General features: G+C 36.7%; 1 protein-coding gene across 2 annotated transcripts in view; it reads left to right on the forward strand.

Moving 5' to 3' along the window:
• The window catches only part of LOC129433952 (ankyrin repeat and BTB/POZ domain-containing protein 2), a 70,063-nt gene extending 49,495 nt beyond the window's left edge, over window positions 1-20,568 (forward strand). For both annotated transcript variants that reach the window (XM_073864682.1, XM_073864683.1), the window contains 14 exons: window positions 5,757-5,909; window positions 7,340-7,505; window positions 7,648-7,737; window positions 9,931-10,032; window positions 10,134-10,230; window positions 11,079-11,214; window positions 11,407-11,681; window positions 11,780-11,958; window positions 13,551-13,656; window positions 16,177-16,279; window positions 16,558-16,648; window positions 16,739-16,807; window positions 19,519-19,632; window positions 19,952-20,568. In XM_073864682.1, coding sequence (XP_073720783.1) covers window positions 5,757-5,909; window positions 7,340-7,505; window positions 7,648-7,737; window positions 9,931-10,032; window positions 10,134-10,230; window positions 11,079-11,214; window positions 11,407-11,681; window positions 11,780-11,958; window positions 13,551-13,656; window positions 16,177-16,279; window positions 16,558-16,648; window positions 16,739-16,807; window positions 19,519-19,632; window positions 19,952-20,143 — 1,873 coding nt within the window. In that variant the 3' untranslated portion in view covers window positions 20,144-20,568. The remainder of the gene's footprint in view (window positions 1-5,756; window positions 5,910-7,339; window positions 7,506-7,647; window positions 7,738-9,930; window positions 10,033-10,133; window positions 10,231-11,078; window positions 11,215-11,406; window positions 11,682-11,779; window positions 11,959-13,550; window positions 13,657-16,176; window positions 16,280-16,557; window positions 16,649-16,738; window positions 16,808-19,518; window positions 19,633-19,951) is intronic.
• The last annotated feature ends 1,176 nt before the right edge of the window (window positions 20,569-21,744 follow it).

Below are 21,744 nucleotides of genomic sequence, written 5' to 3' on the forward strand. Positions count from 1 at the left end.
TTTCTGTGCGCAAAATATGCGGGGCCTGCATGATTTCATAATCCCCACATTTTCGTAGCAAAAATCACATACACTGCAAAAAATGATTTTCAAGAAAAATAATATTTAGTATTTTTGTCTTGTTTTCAGTAAAAGTATCTAAAAATCCTTAAATTAAGATGCTTTTTCTTAATAAGCAAAACGACCAAAGAAAATAAGTCTAGTTTTTAGACCAAAAATATCCAATTTAAGTGATTTTGTGCATAAAACAAGCAAAATATCTGCCAATGGGGTAAGCAACAAATCTTGAACATTTTTCTTGAACACTAAATTCAAGAAAAATTCAGTTTTACTGAAAACAAGACAAAAAATACTAAGAACATTTTTTATGCATAAAATTGCATAAATATCCTGCATATTCCATCGCATTTTTAAGAAAAGCTTCTTATGTACTACTTATGCATTTTTTTCCAAATACGCTGCACTTTTGCAGCATAAATTGCAGATTTCTGTGCGCAAAATATGCAGGGCCTGCATGATTTCATAATCCCCACATTTTCGTAGCAAAAATCACATACACTGCAAAAAATGATTTTCAAGAAAAATAATATTTAGTATTTTTGTCTTGTTTTCAGTAAAAGTATCTAAAAATCCTTAAATTAAGATGCTTTTTCTTGATGAGCAAAACGACCCAAGAAAATAAGTCTAGTTTTAAGACCAAAAATATCAAATTTAAGTGATTTTGTGCATAAAACAAGCAAAATATCTGCCAATGGGGTAAGCAAAAAATCTTGAAAATTTTTCTTAAACACTAAATTCAAGAAAATATTTTTTTTTTACTGAAAACAAGACAAAAAATACTAAGACATTTTTTTATGCATAAAATTGCATAAATATCCCGCATATTCCATCGCATTTTTTAAGAAAAGTTCAAGAATTTTTGCCCACAACAATCACAAAAAAACTCTCTGGAACTTTCTGGAAGGACTGTCTTAAAGGGAACATATCATGAAAATCTGACTTTTTCCATGTTTAAGTGCTATAATTCGGTCCCCAGTGTTTAGGAAATGTGAAAACAGTCAACCTAGTAACTTTGCTAAACCATTCTCTGCAAGCATGTGAAAAAATAGCTCATTGAATTTTGACTCCCCTTGTGATGTCAGAAGGGGATAATACCACCCCTTAATCTGCACTATCCAATCACGGCACTGCCATTTAGTGTATACATAAACTCATTTGCATTTTAAAGGGATACACCCAAAAACGGCACATTTTTGCTCACACCTACAAAGTGGCAATTTTGACATGCTATAATAAATTATCTATATGGTATTTTGAGCTAAAACATGCACATTCTGGGGACACCAAATGTTTATTTTACATCTTAAAAAAGTCTTGTGAAATGTCCCCTTTAAAGATACTGGTGAAATTCAATTAAAAGTCAGTAGTAGTATGAAGGATAGAAAGTAATTTGATAAAAATTTTACTATATAAACACGAGACAAATACACAAAATAACGCTCACATTTAATGAAAACAAAAAGGCAGAATTAATCATCATCTTCTGCCAAACCACTAGAAATTCCTGGCATGAAAGCCACAAGGTTTAAGATGCAGTCGCCTGCCGGGTGGCTCTGGTATTTGTATCCGACTCAGAGACGTCTTTCAGTCTTCTATACGTTTATAGCAAGGAAACTGGCGGTGTGGTCTCAGCAGTATGGTCTGAATCACAGTTACACATCTCAAGCATAATCGAGTCATGTTAAAGGCCTTTAACACGTGTGTAAATGTCTGTGCACGCTAGTCCGCCCAATTAGCCCAAAGCGCTATTCGGTTTCCACAAGCCCTGATTAGCCGAGCTTTGATGTGGGTTGAAATAGAGCTCGGGTTTCGGGTCGAAGGCCACCGAGTGAACTTGAGCCTTCGAATCAGAAGCGGGGGTCATTGTGAAGCGCGACCCAGAGGCCAAACGAACAAGAGACGCGAACGGGCATTCGCTTTTTACTAGCGACGATGGAACAAAGCCAGGGTTGTGAAAATGTCGAAGGGCTTAAATTTCATGTCAGTTTTGTTTTCATATAAGAGCAGGTCAGAGGAGTGGACCATCCATCAAAAGTTGCTGTTTGTGTGTGACTGAAAGCGTGGCGGGTGTTTTAAGCTAGCATGCTAAATGAGCTATAACCATCTTAGCTTGTGGGTCAAAAAGCTTTTGAGAAATCAATATTTTCCTTTTAGCGGTGAAAAAAGCTAGCAGGCAAAGTCTCAAGTATGTGTAACCTATATACGTTTCAATATTTTGGGATGATAATAATTACAGTTGGCTATTAAAAAAATCAAAACAATTTTTATGGTTCTGTTTCTGTTTAGTACATATGTGTATATAAAGTGTACACTTATTAGTTTGCATACAGTAAGCTTCTTAACATAATCCACCCCTCATCGTCATGCAATACGTTAGCCTTGACGGCATCGCATGGAAAATTCCACTGACCAATGCAGTAGGCAACTAAGTGTACTCTTAGAAATTGTTTTAGAGAAAGTATGCGGTCTTGAAGTGCGTTTCTCATTCATTTGTCTCAATCAAAACTGTTTCCTCGACCAGACCTCCCCCCACTTTCCTGTGAAGTTCTTTCCTTACACAGATTAATGTTGAGCTTTTTAAAACCACAAGTTCAACAAATGCTACTTAAACCTCTTACGTTTTTTTATTTACAAGAATTACGCAGCTCCTGGCTGGCACGAACACAGCTCTGTTTTTGATTTTTGTTCGTGGCTTTGTTCAGACAGGCAGAAAAATCTGATTTTATGGCTTATCCAACTTAAACATGTTCAGTTGTTTTGTAGTCTGCACGGCGAAAGAAATCAAAACGAAAACATCCTTTCGTTAAACAGATAAATAAATTAATAAATTAATTCTATAAGTACAAAAATGCACAAGTGATCCTGATCAATATTACACGCACACTTGAGTTTTCTGGTGGTATTAAACATTTGTACTCAAGGGGGCGACAGAATTTCAAAAGATGATTTATTCATGTAGGTAGCAAGTAAATTGCTATAAACAAAGCTAACACAAGTTGCTAAAAATAAAATAAATTACGTAACATTTCCCTCAAAAACATGTCAAAAAAGAATCAGTTCGATAACTATAGATCACGCTAGTTCACAGTTTACGCAAATGTTCGCTATAGCACCTCTAGTGGCCGAGCTGAGAATTTGCGACATATTTGTACGTATATTGCTTAAAGGTGGGGTGCATGATCTCTGAAAGCCAATGTTGATATTTGAAATCACCTAAACAAACACGCCCCTATCCCAATAGAATCTGGACCTTCTTTTGATAGACCCGCCCCACACATACGCAACCCAGGAAAGATGTCGGTTACGATACATTCACACGGGGCGTAAGCGTTAATGCTTCCCATTCACTTTTAATTGTGATGTCATGCGTTGCCCAACTGAATTGTGGATCCGTCGGCGCTGACGGCAGAAGTTGAACATTTCTTAACTTTTTAAGCGGCAACGCATGCGTCAGCCAATCAGATCGCTTTATGCAAATAACCTAGGCAGAGCCAGCCAATTACGTGTATGGAAGACCGGAGCACTGTGATTGGCTGTTGGCCACACTTCAGACAAGCCTTCCATCAAGCGTTAACGCTTTCGCCCTGAATATACCATTAGTAGACACGCCCCTTACTGCTGATTGGCTACAACTGTGTTTTGGTAGTCGGCCCGACTTTCAGAAATCGTGCACTCCACCTTTAAATATATTTTAATCTATAGGCTAAATAACTTCGAATTGGACGCAACATCTTAATCTTTCCTCAATACTTAAAAATAAAGTTAAATCAAATAAAATTTGTATTTATTATAATTAAAGTTCTATATAGACGGTTTCATCGGACGCACGTGCAGTGACGCGATTACGTGTCTGGTCGGAACTTTACTTCCCGTTTCTGTTTGTTTAATGGTCTGACTAGTTGCTAAACTAAACTCTTGGACAAATATCTCGTTGAAAATAACAAATGTTTTGGTTTCCTCGGTAATCTACGTGTTGTTTATTTAGCTTGTTATATATAGATATGGACTTTGTTTTTAAAATGACTTTTTTGTTGTCTTCGCGGAGTTTACGGGAAGTGTTTTCCAGAAAGCCGCTTGTTTATGTTGTTACTACTAAAACCGTCTATAACCGTCTATAGACGGTTTCATCGGACCCACATGCGCTGACGCGATACATGTCTGGATCCGAACTTTACTTCCGGTAAAAAAAAATTTTAATGGTCTGACTAGTTGCTAAACTGATCTCTTGAACAAATGCCTCGTCGAAAATAACAAATGTTTTGGTTTCCTATGTAATCTATGTGTTGTTTTTTTGCTTGTTATATAAATAAACTACTTTAAAAGGACTTTGTTGTTATTTATTCTTAGCGGAGTTTACCGAAAGTTACGTGCGGACCACGACAGCCGCTTGTTTATGTTGTTACTACTGAAACCGTCTATAAAGTCATGTCTTTAGCTGTAACAAACTGAAAAGCAGCACACAACACTTTTCTTTTTTTCTCAATACCCAAAGTCGTTCCCATCAAGCTGTCATCCGTCATGTTTCTGTGTTTGTTGTGGTTGAGCGTGTCTGCAGTCCTCTGAGATCAGTTTCTCTGTCGCTCTTATCTCATCTCGTTCACTTAATGAGCTTCATGCACCTCTTAATACGTCTCATTTGCATGTCGTGCTGGGCCGAAAGACTCTCGATGGGATTTCTTTATTTTTCCTCTTTGACGTCATCGAGTTCTTGCTGCTCAGGGGACGTTGGTTCAAGTTGGTACGTCAGTTCCTCTGAGGGGATGGAGGACTGGGGAGATGCTATCAAACACCCGTAGTGCTGCCTGGTGGTAAATATAGATATACAAAACATATTTTTGCTTGCAAAAGATGAGATTCAAGTTTGCATAAGGATACTGCTTGTTTCAGGCTGACTTTGATGTTGAACACTCTCTGAAGAGTAACAATACTGCCCCCTGTTGGTGCAGGAGGACTTTCATTCATGTAACACCGTGGAAATTTGGGAGACTTTCGGGAGTCTTTTCCTTAAACAAAGCTTTTGTATGGCATAATGTGCTGTCATTGTTTGGAAAAATAAAAGTGCTAAACATTCAAAAAAGCAGGTTTGGAACGTCAATAAACAAGATTTTTTTTTAATTTTAACTGTCCCTTTAAGAGAAGCTAAAAGTCTTATCAACAATGGAAAGTGATCGGTTGTACTTTCAGTGATTTCAACACAGATTGCAGCTCGTAATTTAGTCCATTGCCTGACTTGATCTGGGTCCAATAAACAACCCGCATGATTTTAGTAAACACAGCTTAACTATGTCTGTCTCAGGTTCAGGTCAAAAAGCTGGCACGCCTACAAACACAACACATTCATGTCTGCGAAAAACAAAATTCCAGGAGACGGATCTTATTGTTTGCGTTCATACATAGATATGGCAGGCTGCTGAAAGACACGAGCTGTTTCTTTTATTGCATTAAGACCTACTATTTAAACACTAGCAGATTTAGTGGCCAGGCTAGTTATATTCAACTTTGGATCTCTGCAGAAATGCATACACACACCCACACAATGTAGACTCCTTCTTGAATGATATTATTTGCATGTGTTAAGAGTTTAGGATTTTTGGCATTTTATATAGATTGATTGAAGTTATTCAATTTTATAGTAAAAAACATGCAAACATTTTCCGAACAATCTTGTGAATTTCTTCCTTTTGCCATTCTTCTAGGCCGTTCCTTTTACTCCCCCCTCTGATGGAGTGGATGCGTGTGGCCATCGTCCATGCCGAGCATCGGCGCAGCTTATTGGTGGACAGCGATGATGTCAGACAGACTGCACGCCTCCTCCTGCCTGGGCTTGACTGTGAGCCAAGACTGCTAAAGTAAGAATCTTTGAAACGGCACACGAAAAGCAAGAAAATCGTAGGGGGACGGAGTAATTTTTTTTACTTGGGTGGTAACCATATAGCAACTACAGTAAATGTTGTAGCAAAAGTCTAGTAGATTAATTTTACAGTCTTTTTTACACATTAAAGGTAATAATTATAGTAGTAGAGTTTATTTATGCTTAACAACATGTAAATAATCCCAAACCAAACATTAAAGGAAAACAGTTTTTCAATATTTTACTATGTTCTTACCTCAACTTAGATGAATTAATACATACCTATCTTTTTCAATGCGTGCACTTTTAATCTTTGTACAGCTCCTCGTGAATGTGTTAGCATTTAGCCTAGCCCCATTTATTCCTATGGATCCAAACAGGGATGAATTTAGAAGCCACCAAACATTTCCATGTTTTCACTATTTAAAGACTGTTACATAAGTAGTTACACGAGTAAGTATGGTGGCACAAAATAAAACTTTTGTTTGGAGCCATAAGAATGAATGGGGCTAGGCTAAATGCTAACACATATTGCATATATTGAAAAACAGTGGTGTTTTCCTTTAATCCTATAGTAAGTTGTTAATAATTTTCGATAGTTAAATGTATAATTACTGTAACAAGGATATCTTAAAATAAAGCCGAAATATATTAAAAAAATATTTCCTAAAGGCCCAAGTATACTTAGTTTTTTTTTGCACGTACGTGAACGTTAGTATACTTCAAATCGTACGCACATTGCGACAAATTGCAATACCTTTCCTGGCCTACATACTACGTACTCATTTACGCATATATGCGACCTGTGCGTACAAAGTATGTGCGTATTGTACGCGCACCATCGGATTTTTGTAACCGCGCATATTTTGTATGCACAGATCGCGTATATACGTAAAGGAATATGTAGTATGTAGGCCAGGAGAGGTATTGCAACTTCTCGCAATGTGCGTATGAGTACCTATTAAAAAAATTTATGACGACCCTTGTGTACGCGTAAAAAGTAATTTATATATTATAAACTAATAAATTGTGCGCAACAAGATTAGGGATACGAGGTCATTTCGATTTCATGCCATTTGTAAAGGTGCCTCTTTTTTAAAAGTATATTTTGTGCATTTAGCAAATATCTCAATACGTACGACTAATTAAAACAATTAAAATGTTAACATACAGTGCCTGAAGTAAGCTGGAGATATCAGACATGATCTCATACGTGTGACTTTTCAACTAACTACATTCATACATTGGCAAAAACATTCGCAAAGCCTCGGATTTGAACTGATCCACCCATAATCCAGCTCACTCTCTTATGTCAGGACTTCAGGCACTTACTTTACGATTTGTAAACACTTACAGAAAAATATAGCGCTACGCCCATGTGATGAACAGCATCATTCATTTGAACTCACTATCCGGTTCTTCTTTTAGGCCCGAGTGCTGTTTTAGTTCCTTTAGGCGGCTGGATGCCAAAGCCGCCACAGATAAGTTCCAGCTGGACCTGGGCTTTCGTATGCTCAACTGCGGCCGCACCGATCTGATCGGCCAAGCCATTGAACTTCTTGGACCAGATGGTGTCAACAGCATGGATGACCAGGTACTGAGCGAATAAAACGCTTTTAACACCACCTGTCAACAACTAAGACTACACTATACATCATCAAGTTAAACTGATACCGTGTTTTGGATCCAGATGTCAGACTGTGCTCTCTCTCTCTCTCTGTGTGTGTCATGGGCAGGGTATGACCCCGCTGATGTACGCCTGCGCAGCTGGAGACGAAGCTTTAGTGCAGATGTTGATTGATGCTGGGGCCAATCTAGATGTAGCGGTACGTACGACCATTTACGATATCTGTCGGTCACTAATCTTGGCTGTCTTAGATATGTCTAAAACACAAAGTCTAATAGTATTCACAAATGAAGTCTAAAGTCTTTTACAGACTAATTTTCGTAAATTTTTGGCATTCTTTAATTAAAATAAAAATTTAAATTAAAGGAATAGTTCAAATTTTAGCTCCCATATAAGATAACACGATTGCATTTTAATATAAATTAAGTCATAAACATCTTGGATGGCACAAGAGCGAATAAATTATGTGAAAATTCTTGTTTTTGGGTGAACTACTCTTTTAAATGTTTGGTATTTGAAAAAATCCTTAAAGGATTAGTCCATTTTCTTAAAAGAAAAATCCAGATAATTTACTCACCACCATGTCATCCAAAATGTTGATGTCTTTCTTTGTTCAGTCGAGAAGAAATTATGTTTTTTGAGGAAAACATTGCAGGATTTTTCTCATTTTAATGGACTTTAATAGAGCCCAACATTTAATACTTAACTCAACACATAACAGTTTTTTTCAACGGAGTTTCAAAGGACTATAAATAATCCCAAACGAGGCATAAGGGTCTTATTTAGCAAAACGATTGTCATTTTTGACAATAAAAATGACAATTATACACTTTTAAAGCACAACTTCTCGTCTAGATCCGGTCGTGATGCGTCAGCGTGACCCCACGCTATACGTCATGACGTCAAGAGGTCACAGAGGACGAACGCGAAACTCCACCCCAGTGTTTACAAGTGTTGAGAAAGAGGACCGTTTCGATGTTGTTGTATGTCAAGTGATACTAATTAATGTCTTTGTGTCAGTTTATTGTTTACAATGGTTCGCAAATGTGCGTTTTATATATGTAACACGTGACCTCCCTACGTCACTACGCATTTACGTTAGGTCGCGCTGGACCGGACCAAGACGAAAAGTTGTGGTTTAAAAGTACATATTTTTTATTTTTCTTGTCAAAAATGACAATCTTTTTGCTAGATAAGACCCTTATGCCTCGTTTGGGATTGTTTATAGTCCTTTGAAACTCCATTGAAAAAAACTGTTAAGTGTTAAGTATTAAATGTTGGGTTCTATTAAAGTCTATTAAAATTAGAAAAATCCTGCAATGTTTTCCTCAAAAAACATAATTTCTTCTTGACTGAACAAAGAAAGACATCAACATTTTGGATGACATGGTGGTGAGTAAATTATTTGGATTTTTCTTTTAAGAAAATGGACTAATCCTTTAAATGCATTATAGGATAGTTTTGTATATATTTTATGATCTTGTGGACACAGAGTATGATACTTAAGTTATACCTATCTTATTATGCCAAGTTTTGGCAAAATTTGGATACCTAAATTAGGGGTGCATAACGATTAATCGTGATTAATCGCGATTAATCTATAGCAGAATAAAAGTTTTTGTTTATGTCATATATGTGTGGGTGAACTGTGTATAATAACTTTGCATAAATAAATGCACACACATGCATGTATATTTTTAAGAAATGTTTACATGTTTACATATAAAAAATATAAATACTTAATATATAAATATTTTTTTTTCTTAAAATTATACATGCATGTGTGCATATTTATTATACACAGTTCACACACCTATATGGCGCAAACAATGACTTTTATTCTGCAATAGAGTAATCATGATTAATCGTTATGCAGCCCTAAATAAATACTTCGCCAAATAAAAAAATGGACCTCGTTTCGAATTACTGAATTACGCTGAGTTATCCCAGTATAATATTTTATTTATTTATTTTAAGTTATATTTAAGGGGCTTTTTATGCCTTTATTAGGACAAGTTAGTGGAGAGTTGACAGGAAAGTGTTTGGTGAAGATAAAGGGAACAGGATCAGCAAATGATGTTCGAGATTTTAACTCGGATCGCCGTATGCGCACCGGCAGAATAATTTGGCGCACTAACCAGGGTGCCAACACAGTATTTTATATATATATATAAAAACCTTTAAAACATTTGACTGAATTGTTTGTAATATAGTTATTTACCTCTAAATAAACAAACATCAACTCTACTATTTATGCCGCAGTGTAAAGTGGTTATTTTTATTCATTGCTGTGCATATTTTTGGTGCTGAACCTTCAGATTTTGTGTATTGCCCTATATGTATCATCATCGCTCTTCGTTGTAAACCAATGCTATTAATCTTTTGAACTCAGGTCCCTGGCTGCTCCCCCAAACACCCTTCAGTTCACCCAGACAGTCGACACTGGGTGGCGCTCACGTTCGCTGTGTTACATGGACATATATCAGTTGTGCAGGTAAATAAGCCAAATTGGTTCAGTGTAGATATGTAAGCAACGTATGTGATTATATTACACGTTGAATTTTAATAGTAAATAATTTCCAACTGGTTTCTTAGCTTCTATTAGATGCTGGTGCGAATGTTGAAGGATCGGCTGTTCGTAATGGACAGGAGAGCAACGCTGACACCCCTCTCCAACTGGCATCTGCAGCAGGTTTGTACCAAAAGACCCTTAAACAAAATTAGGTTTTTTATGTCTGTTACTGCACTGACAAATGTTTCTTTTTAAGTTTGTTTATAATTAAAACAGTCCAAAAATCAATCGTAAACCACGTACAAGTAAATAAATCTACCTTAAAGCTTTTGCAGTGCAGCCTGGCTGGTACCTTTCCAAACACTATTCCTAAAAATACGGCCCTGTTTTGGCAGACCAAAGCCAAACTGTATAGGCCACAAAGAGCCAGAGTTGACTGAACTGGGTCAGAAACATTTTGGCAGTCTGCGTGCGTCACATTTTGGGACCTGTGTTTAGTTTCAAACCTTGTGGAGATGCTCCTTAGTGGGAATTGTTTATCCAGAAATAGAAGCAAACTTACAACTTAAAGGGATAGTTCAACCAAAAATAAAAAACTTCACCCTTGAGTTGTTTTTATACTTAATTATGAATTTCTTTGTTCTGCTGAACACAAAGGATAATCTTTTGAAAAATGCAGATCTGGGGCACCATTCACTTCTATAGTATAATATTATGTGTAATAGTGAATGGTGCCCCAGATCTGCTTTGTTATAAACATTCTCCAAAAGATCTATATTTGCGTTTAGAAGAACAAAGAAATTTATATAGGATTGAAATAACTTGAGGATGAGCAAATGATTAATTTTCGGTGAACTATCATATAGTTTTAAAGGAGATTTGGTTATTATTATTAAAGTCAGATGTTATTATTTCAGAAACCGATTTAAGCCATTTTTACATTTTTGTGCCACGCATTTTTTCCTACTAATTTTGCGATCTCACCATCTGTTTTCCGTCTCCTTTGCTCATCTTGTTGCATTTTGCAGGGAATTACGAGATGGTTAGCCTGCTGCTGGCGCGGGGCGCGGACCCTCTGCTGAGATCCCAGGACGCTAACACGCTGACATCATCGCTGTACGAGGACATGAACTGCTTTAGTCACGCTGCCGCTCACGGTCACAGGTACGCCGCCCATCGACCCCCAGCAGAATGAAAACACAGATCACGATAACACGTACAACTCGGCCAACATCACACATAATGAATTCATACTTTCCCTGACGTAAATAATAACACTTTCTAGTTTGATTTATGATGCATTGTGTGGGTTGGCTGTCGTGTATCTCTGATCTAATGCTGTTCTGCGTGCTTCAGGAACGTGTTGAGGAAGCTTCTTTCTCAGCCTCAGAAGGTCAGAGAGGACGTGCTGTCTCTGGAGGAGATCCTGGCGGAGGGCGTGGATGGCGAGATGGGGGGGTCCGGCCGGAACGGACACTGTTTTCCCCCTCCGCCGTCTCCCAATATGAGCCTGGCATCAGAAGGCGCCTTGCCAAAGCTGTGCAAAGCCCGCATGAAAGCACTACAGGAGGCGTCTTTTTACAGCGCAGAGCACGGCTACCTGGACGTCACCATGGAGCTCAGATCACTGGGTATGTGATTTTTAACGTGTATGATCGTCAGATTACAGCAGTATAGGGTTATTTTTTTGGTAATATAATCTGTTAAAAACAACTTTTGGATCCCGCAGGAGTGCCGTGGAAACTTTACGTGTGGCTTGAGTCGTTGCGCAGCGCTCAGCAGAAGTCCAGGGCCGCCGTGACGCTTTCCCTGCTGCGAGACTTCACCTCCATGAAAGAGGAGGATTACTGCGATGAACTCATCCACATCGGCCTTCCTCTGATGTTTAATATCTTGAAAAACAGCAAGGTGAAAGACTTATCCCAGAACGACTTGTGTTAATGTTACAAAGACACAGTAAAATAAAGTATTAGCAAATTTTGGCGTATGTTTTGGTGCATATTATTCAATAAAAAGCCCTTAAATGGACTTGTAGAAGGATCTTTTGACAGAAATGCAATATCTATATTATCAGTGGTGTATAAAGACCTTATATAATGAACTGTAATGTTTTTATTACCTTACCGTGGGTTTACACCAGACGCGAGTTCAACGATTTGCGTAAGTAGATTATATATAAAGTCAATGCAAAGATGCGATCATACGTGTCCTCGCGTGGGGCGATCCGAATGGCGCGTTATGAGCGGCACGTTTACCGCGAAAACACGCGCAATTCGCCTCAAACGCGTCTTCGCCCAAGTTGAAAATATTCAACTCGAGCGAAAAATTAGCATGAGACGAAGTTAAATCCCGTGAGTAATCTAGAGCAAGTAACGCGATGCCCCGCGTTTGATGTGTACGTAGCATTAGAATGAGCCGTTTTATCTTCATACACCGCGGGTCTCTTTTCATGAAAGTCGCCGTCATGTTTCTATAGTAGCCCTAAAGGGACAAACTGCTCTATAGACGGTTTCAGCAGTAACAACATAAACAAGCGGCTGTCGTGGTCCACACGTAACTTTCGGTAAACTCCGCTAAGAATAAATACCAACAAAGTTCTTTAAACGTAGTTTATTTATATAACAAGCAAAAAACAACACTTAGATTACCTAGTAAACCAAAACATTGTTATTTTCTACGAGGCATTTGTTCAAGAGATCAGTTTAGGAACTAGTCAGACCATTAAAAAAACCAAACCGGAAGTAAAGTTCGGATCCAGACGTGTATCGCGTCACCGTCTATAGAACGCATTTTGTCACTACGTTGTCTCAGACGATGACGTGTTTGTCCTGTCGCGGCTACCGTAGCTTCTCTATGCGTTTCGAAAGGGAAGGTTGAGCCGTTGTTTGCAATTCATAGTCTGACCACCAGATGACGTTAAAAGTCCCACATTGCACCTTTAACTCATTCCCCATCAGCCTTTTTTTTAAGTTGCCTGCCACCATTTTTTGTGATTTTCACAAAAGTTTTACAAAATGCCATCCAGGAAAATATCTATAAAAATAAATATATAAACATACAAATATATCAAATGAAAGAACAGACCCTCTGCTTTCAAACAAACAATAAACATACAACCAAAACTGGGAAAAAAAAACAGTTTCATCCTATCTATATTTTTTTCTCTTAATATGGATGTTTTTCTTAAAAAATTAAATTTTTTGATCAAAAAGCTGAAATAATTGCACAATTTTGTTGGAGATCAGATTCAGAAAGATTATCAAAACATACACAGAGTTTAAAATGAGTAAATAACGTTTTGGCTTCAGTTTTTCATAAATTGGGTAAGTGGAGCCATCTAGTGGATAATCGCGGTATTGCAGGAACACGTTTTTTAATGCATATCTTTTCTCTTAATTGACGAGAAAACTCGTCAATGGCGAACAAAGAGTAAAAAAATATTAATTATGTTATGTTATGAATAAACAGCAGATAAACAATGATACTCTGTTTCTTTTCAGAATGAGTCAATAATCCAGCAGCTGGGCATCATTATCAGTCACTGCTATGGTCCAGCTCCACTTCCTCCTATCATAGAGAAGAAAGCGGCTCTCTCTGCTCAGCTGGGTAATAAACTCCACATGCATTCACTCACAATAATGATACTAAAACACCAACTTGAACTACTGCCAACCACAGACATCCCAGAATGAAAAACAGATCATGTCATGTGTTCAAACTTCAGGTGATAAGAATGATCAAAACATGAGCAACTTTGTGGTAATTTTTTGTCAACTGCGGTATTGTGCAAAAATGTTAAGCCACCATTATCTTTGTTGTTTTTGCAATGACCGTATATAATTATTTCTCAGTCATTTTATTAGAATACAACCAGATGATCACATTTTACACTTGAGCAATAGCAGGAACCTGCATGATCTCTTAACCAAAAATGAAGTAAAATCCCAATTTCTGATTCTAATCTAATGACTTTAGGACTTTGGTCTTTTCAAAAGATTTAAGATGTGTCAAGAGAGGTCAAACTAAATCTTGACTTTTACTTGAAGAAGATATTATGTTCTAAAAAATCTTTTGTTTGTTTTTAATTATATGTACACATATGATTCTTACTTAGTGTTTTTGTCTTGTTTTTTTAGTAAAAATAACTAAAAATTCTTCAATTAAGATGTAATTGCAAAATTAACTAGAAAAATAAATCTAGTTTTTAGACAAAACATATAAAATTTAAGCAAATTTGTGCTTAAAACAAGCAACAAAAAAAACCTGCCAATGGAATAAGAAAAAATTTCTCTAATTAAGTGTTTATGAAAATATTTTTTGCTTATTTAAAACACTAATTTACTTAAAGTTTATATACTGTCTAAAAACTAAACTAATTTTCCCAGGTAATTTTGTTCTTCAAGAAAAAGCATCTTAATTTAAGAATTTTTAGATATTTTGACTGAAAACAAGACAAAAATACTAAGAAAGTCATTTTTTGCAGTGTATGTTTTCTGTTTGTTACTTAAAGGATTACTCCACTTTTATTTAAAAAAAATCTGATAATTTACTCATGTCATTCAAGATGTTTTTCTTTTGTTCAATCAAGAAGAAATTAATTTTTTTTGAGGAAAACATTCCAGGATTTTTCTCCATTAGTGGACTTTAGTGGACCTCAACGGTTTGCAGTTTCAAAGGTCTCTAAACGATCCAAACCAAGGAATAAGGGCCTTATCTAGCGAAACCATCATCATGTTTGCAAAAAAAAAAACTTTTAACCACAACTTCTCCTGTTGCACAAGCCGTGTGATGCGTATTACTTAATGACATAAGGTCGTGCTGACGCATCACATGGCTAGTGCAAGACGAGAAGTTGTGGTTTAAAATTACGATTTTTTTTCATTGAAACTATAAACTGTTGAGGTGCACTAAAGTCCAATATATGTAGAAAAATCCTGGAATGTTTTCCTCAAAAAACTCTTCTTTTCAACTGAACAAAGAAAAACATCAACATCTTGTAAATCAGTAAATTATCGGGATTGTTTTATAAAAAGTGGAGTAATTTTCGTTTTTGAGTGAACTATCCCTTTAATAAAAAGACTGAAAAATAAATATAGATGTGTCATTAAAACTTTGCTGAAACAACAAAGCTGGTGGTGGTCTAAACAAAGGTTTTCATACTGGGGGCTGCAAGATGGTGCAAGGGGGGCCCCAGTTTTATGACATTTTATGAAATACATTAATTTATCATGAATTCTGTGTAATTAAACCTAAAAAAATAAGGCTACTAACCAAAAGCACTACATTTTTGTATAATTTAATGTTTTTTGTCACAAATTTTCTTTGGGGGGCCGCGAAGGGATGCACCGTACACAAGGGGGGCCGCACGCTGAAAAAGTTTGGGAACCACTGGTCTAAGACATTTGCACAATGCTGTGATTGGAGTTGTTCACACAAAACCAAAAACAAACAAACTTGCATGTAATTTAAAGGAACACGCCGACTTTTTGGGAATTTAGCTTATTCACCGTATCCCCCAGAGTTAAATAAGTCCATACATACACATTTTTCATCTCTGTGTGTCCCGCACATAGTCTGACGCACCCATCGCTAGCCTAGCTTAGCACAAAGACTGGAAATAAATGGCTCCAGCTAGCATACTGCTCCCAATAAGTGAGAATATAGTTCCCATTGCATATACGGTTAAAAGATGGCTGTGTCTCATATGACCTTGTTATTTGTACACGCTGTGACTATAAAACTCACAACATATAAATAGGAAAATGTTGGTGTTATTGTGTCATTTATTGGGAGCAGTATGCTAGCTGGAGCCATTTACTTTCAGTCATTGTGCTAAGCTAGGCTAGCGATGGGTGCGTCAGACGATACGGGGGATATGGTGAATAAGCTAAAGTCCCAAAAAGTTGGCGTGTTCTTTTAAACACAAAAGATGTTAAAACAATGTTAAAAAAATCTGTGGTAATTGTAAACCGACACGTAAATCCCAAAAATATTACTGGAGCTTTTAGTTTCAGATCAATATTTTTAGTTCTGTTTTTTTTATTACAGTTTTCGTTTTGGTTCACATTCAAAATGTTGCTGTCCAATAGGTCTGATTTCTCATTCTTAAGGTTTCTCTTTTCACAGATCCACACTTCCTAAACAACCCAGAGATGTCTGATGTGACGTTCCTGGTGGAAGGGAAACCATTTTACGCTCACGGTGTTCTGCTCCTCACAGCGTCTGAAAGGTGAGCACTGAAGTCAAATCTTTTAAGAGCAGATGAAAATATAGAGAAATATATCAAAGTAGCTGCGTCCAATAGCAGAACATAACCCTGCTGTTCAGATCCTGTATCAAAACATTGGGGACGTCTCTTGCCCAATCAGATTTGAGCATTCGTGAACTCAAAATCAGTGAGATCAGTAAGATCTCTTATGAAGTAATTTTGATAAATAGTGGTGGTATTTCAAAGGTACAGCCAGAATAATTATTTTAACAATCATGTGTTTTCTGTTCTGGGATCAGATTCAGATCTCTCTTGGCGCAAAACGGCACAGACGGCGTTCAGGCTCGCAAAGACATCGAAATCAGCAACATCAAGTACAACATCTTCCAGGTAACATCAGATAAAATCTCACTCGCTGGGTCGGGTGACGGGGAGATAAATCGAGGTTAATGACTCTCATGTTGTTGTGTGCGTGTCTAGATGATGATGTCATACCTGTACTGCGGGGGGACGGAGTCTCTCAAGATGGGCGTCTCGGAGTTACTGGAGGTAAGACAAACAAAATTCAGTCCAACCTACATTTCATGAATCATTTCATAATCTCCTCAAGACAGATAGGACCTGGGGGATTTCTCCATGTTCATACTTTGCCAAAAAACTTACAGAGAAAGAAAATATTATTTGTATATCTGATATCCTCTCACATAAAATCCGCAATAATAAAAGATAAACTCACTTTGGCCAGAATCATTTCAGGTACACTGAAGTTGTTTTCAGCCCATACCATTTTTTCTTAGTTTATTAAGATAATCAGGACCCATACATGATTTAAAGGGACAGTTCACCCAAAAATATCAATGGCAGATGTTTTTTTTCTCTCCATTTAATCACGCTTGTGTCATTTCAAAGTAATTCAAAGAAATTTAGTATTTAATATCATAACAATTCTAGACATTTTAAGCACCTGTGCTAAACTGTTCGCTTTAAATTGTTGATGTTGATTCATACCAAAATGCTTTTTTGCATAGTTGTGTTTGACACATATAAACGTCTCGGGTTATGTATTTAACTGTTGTTCCCTGAGAAGGGAACAAGGCGCTGTGTCTCCCTTGCCATACTTCCTGTGTCCCTGTAATGCCATTTTTGGCAATATATTTCAGATAGCGATATACTTCCTGACTCCCACGTTACCCTGTCTTTGTTGTTAAGCCTCACCATTGGTTGAATTTGATTTACATATTAAGACACACTTTTTCCTGGAGGTGTCCCCAAAGTGTCACCGCAGTGACGCAGCGCGAGTTCCCTTGAAAGGGAACTGTAACAATGTATCTTAAAAAGTAACACGATGTAACCTTGATCTCACTTGAAATGTATCCCCACATTTAGTCCTTAAATTTGAGGGTATTGGACCTGGAAAGGTCCTTGAATTTGAAGTTAACTAAGGTGTGGGAACCCTGCGAATGTTTGTCAGGGTTCTCACACTTTAGTTAACTTCAAATTCAAGGACCTTTCAAGGACTTTCCAGGTCCAATACCCTCAAATTCAAGGACTAAATGTGGGGACACATCTGTTACCAGAGTCGGTAATAATTAACAAATATTTTATTATCAGAGTCCAGCATAAAATAAAACGATTTTACAGTTGGGTTAAAAGAAGTTTGATATTAGCAGCATTTTTAAGATTTTTAAATTAATTTAAAAAACTCAGATTTTGAAATAAGAGAAATCTCATTCATGTCATTTTATAGATTGCACTCATTCACTTCACACACATATTATTCGTGCTTTAAGGGGTTTATAAATTAGGGCTGTTCCAGCATAACGTGATTGTGTCTGGCCGAATATTTTTTCTGTAATTCGGATCAATTCGTTATTCGTTTGAAAGCCATTATCCGTGCCCTTCCGAATAACGTATTCAGCTTCGGGCACATCCCTACTAAATGACAAAGACAGGGTGACGCGGGAGTATATCGCTATCTGAAATATTGCCAAAGATGGCATTACAGGGATGCAGAAAGTATGATAAGGGAGACGCAGCGCCTCATTCCCTCTCAGGGAACAACAGTTACATACGTAACCCGAGACGTTTTCATGTGTCAAACACAACTATGCAAAAAAGCATTTTGGTATGAATCAACATTCACATACAGAAGATATAAGCATTTAAAGCAAACAGTTTAGCACGCGTGCTTAAAAAGTCTAGAATTTTTATGATATTATCCGACACTACACAGGGAATAATATGGATTTTTTTCCCCAGAAAACTTTTTGCATTAAATAGATTCAAGCACTTTCAATTACCTGTATCTATGCACTGCAAAAAATGATTTTCAAGAAAAAAAAATTTAGTATTTTTGTCTTGTTTTCAGTAAAAATATCTAAAAATTCTTAAATTAAGATGCTTTTTCTTGATGAGCAAAACGACACAAGAAAATAAGTCTAGTTTTTAGACAAAAAGTATAAAATTTAAGTGATTTTGTGCATAAAACAAGCAAAAACATTAAATGTAAGAAAAATTTGCTTACCCCATTGGCAGTTTTTTTTTGCTTGTTTTAAGCACAAAATCACTTAAATTTGATATATTTTTGGTCTATTGATATTTTTTACTAAGAATTTTTTTCTAGAAAATCATAAAACAAGCCAAAAAATCTGCCAATGGGGTGAGCAAAAAAATCTTGAACTATTTTCTTAAACACTAAATTTAAGATAAACTCAAGAAAAAATTGCTTACCCCATTGGCAGATTTGTTTGCTTGTTTTAAGCACAAAATCACTTAAATTTGATATATTTTTGGTCTATTGATATTTTTTACTAAGAATTTTTTTTCTAGAAAATCATAAAACAAGCAAAAAAAATCTGCCAATGGGGTGAGCAAAAAAATCTTGAACTATTTCCTTAAACACTAAATTTAAGATAAACTCAAGAAAAAATTGCTTACCCCATTGGCAGATTTGTTTGCTTGTTTTATGCACAAAATCACTTAAATTTGCTATTTTTGGTCTAAAAACTAGACTTATTTTCTTGGGTCGTTTTGCTCATCAAGAAAAAGCATCTTAATTTAAGAATTTTTAGATATTTATACTGAAAACAAGACAAATACTAAGACATTTTTTTCTTGAAAATCATTTTTTTTGCAGTGTATGAATATTTTTAAAAACTTCCCAGGGTCTTGAATTTTTTCGATTTCGTGGGAACCCTGGTTTGTGTTGCTTTGTTACACACATTATGAAAACTTCATATTTTGTGTTGTTTCTCCTGTAGTTGCTGTCAGCGGCGAGCTTGTTCCAGTTGGGGGCGCTACAGCGACACTGTGAAATTCTGTGTGCTCAGAGTATTGACCTCCCCAATGCTGTAAACATGTACAACACTGCTAAGGTAAAATATATCAAACACTGAATGCATACTGCATTTATAATGTCATGTAAAATAATAGGACACTGTATTAAAAAATGGTCATTTGATGCCAGTATGTATATCTGAGGTACTAATATAAACTCTTTAGGTGCAAACCCTACCCTACCCAGTTTTACTGGTGTAGCAAGCTGGTCCAGCTGTGTTTTGGTTTCCTTTTTTAAGCTGGACGTAGCTGGTCAGACTGGAAGACCCGCTGACCCACCAGCCTGACCAGCTTTGAGTTTTTATTTGGTGCGATATCATGCAACTAAAGTATATCTTCATGTTATTTGTATTGTAGGCTCACGGTGCAGTGGAGCTCAGTACGTACTGTGAAGGTTATTTCCTGCAGAACATGTCAGGTCTGTTGGAGAGGGAAGAATTTCGGCATTTGATCCTGATGTCCGGCACACGGAAAGACTCGCTTCTGGATGAGCTGGAGGCGACGCTGGCGCGCAGACTCCGATCTCTGCTCGTGACGTCTCGTGTGTGAATAAAGAAAACAGCACAAAGAAAAGATGTTAAAATAATGCAGACCAGGTTGAAAAACAAAGATGGACTGAGTGATGTTGAGCTTTTTTAAATTATAGGAATAACCGTACGCACACAAGCTTTGAGTTCTTAATGACTTTAATAAAAGCTGCAGTGTTGTTGTGGCTAAAGCTATATCGGAGTATGTCAAGATCATGTTTTCCCGTGCTTAAATATATATAGATGCCATTTTGTACAGAGTTTGGCTAAAGTGGGAGGCTAGAGTGTATTTTTTCTCCTTTTTCTTAATAATTTTAATAATAAGCTATTATAGATATATCTTGTAACGGAGAAAGGACGTTTTCTATTTAAAGATGTGAGATTATTTAAGTTGCCTTTTTATCTTTGCTTTGTGCCAAGCAAATAAAATTATATCTTGTCTTGTGATTTCTTGTGTGTCTTTAAGTTGATAAAAATAATTTATATTTAATTCCCCTTACGAAAATTAACCATGTTTTTTTGGGGTGTATTGATTGACTATTATAACTACTAAGCATAAAGTGAAAATGACATGATTTGTCAAGTATAGTAATCAATTTTTTACTAATTTCCCACACCTTAGTTAACTTCAAATTCAAGGACTTTCCAGGTCCAATACCCTCAAATTCAAGGACTAAATGTGGAGACACATTTCAAGTGAGAGCAAGGTTACCTTTTAAGATACATTGTTACAGTTCCCTTTCGAGGGAACTCGCGCTGCGTCACTGCGGTGACACTTTGGGGACGCCTCCAGGGGTAAGTGCGTCTGAATGTGTATATCAAATTCAACCAATGGTGAGGCTTAACGACAAAGACAGGGTGAAGCGGGAGCCAGGAAGTATATCACTATCTGAAATATTGCCAAAGACGGCGTTATAGGGACGCAGGAGTATGCCTCGTTCCCTTCTCAGGGAACAACAGTTACATACGTAAGCCGAGACGTTTTCATGTGTCAAACACAACTATGCAAAAAAGCATGTTGGTATAAATCGACATTCGCATGAAGAAGATATAAGAATTTAAAGCGAACAGTTTAGCATGTGTGCTTACATTTTTTATAATATATTCCTACACTACACAGAATAATATGGATTTTTTTCCAGAAAACTTCTTGCATGAAATAGATTCAAGCACTTTCAATGACCTGTATCTATGTATGTATTTTCAAAAACTTCCCAGGGCCTTGAATTTTTTCCCCCAGATTCACAAACTTTCAAGGATTTCAAGGACCCGTGGGAACCCTGTAAGCTGGTCTAGCTGGACTTAGCTGGTCAGACTGGAAGACCAGCTGACCCACCAGCCTAACCAGCTTTGCCAGGCTGGGAGGACTTTATATTTGGTGCGATATTATGCACAGTTAGGTCAAGGCTTGACTCTCTAACCGTACACAAGTGATTCCTAAACTTGGGAAGTTAGATGAGTTTTATGAAATTTAAAAAAATACATTAATTAAAAAAATACATTAAAATAAGGCTACTAACCAACAGCACTACAATGTATTATTAAATGTTTTGTGTTAAGTTTTATGTCATTAATTATTTTTTTGGGTGGGGGGCATACATAAGTTTGAGAACCACTGCATTA

This window comes from Misgurnus anguillicaudatus, unplaced genomic scaffold, assembly GCF_027580225.2.
Source record: "Misgurnus anguillicaudatus unplaced genomic scaffold, ASM2758022v2 HiC_scaffold_27, whole genome shotgun sequence".
Taxonomy (NCBI): domain Eukaryota; kingdom Metazoa; phylum Chordata; class Actinopteri; order Cypriniformes; family Cobitidae; genus Misgurnus; species Misgurnus anguillicaudatus.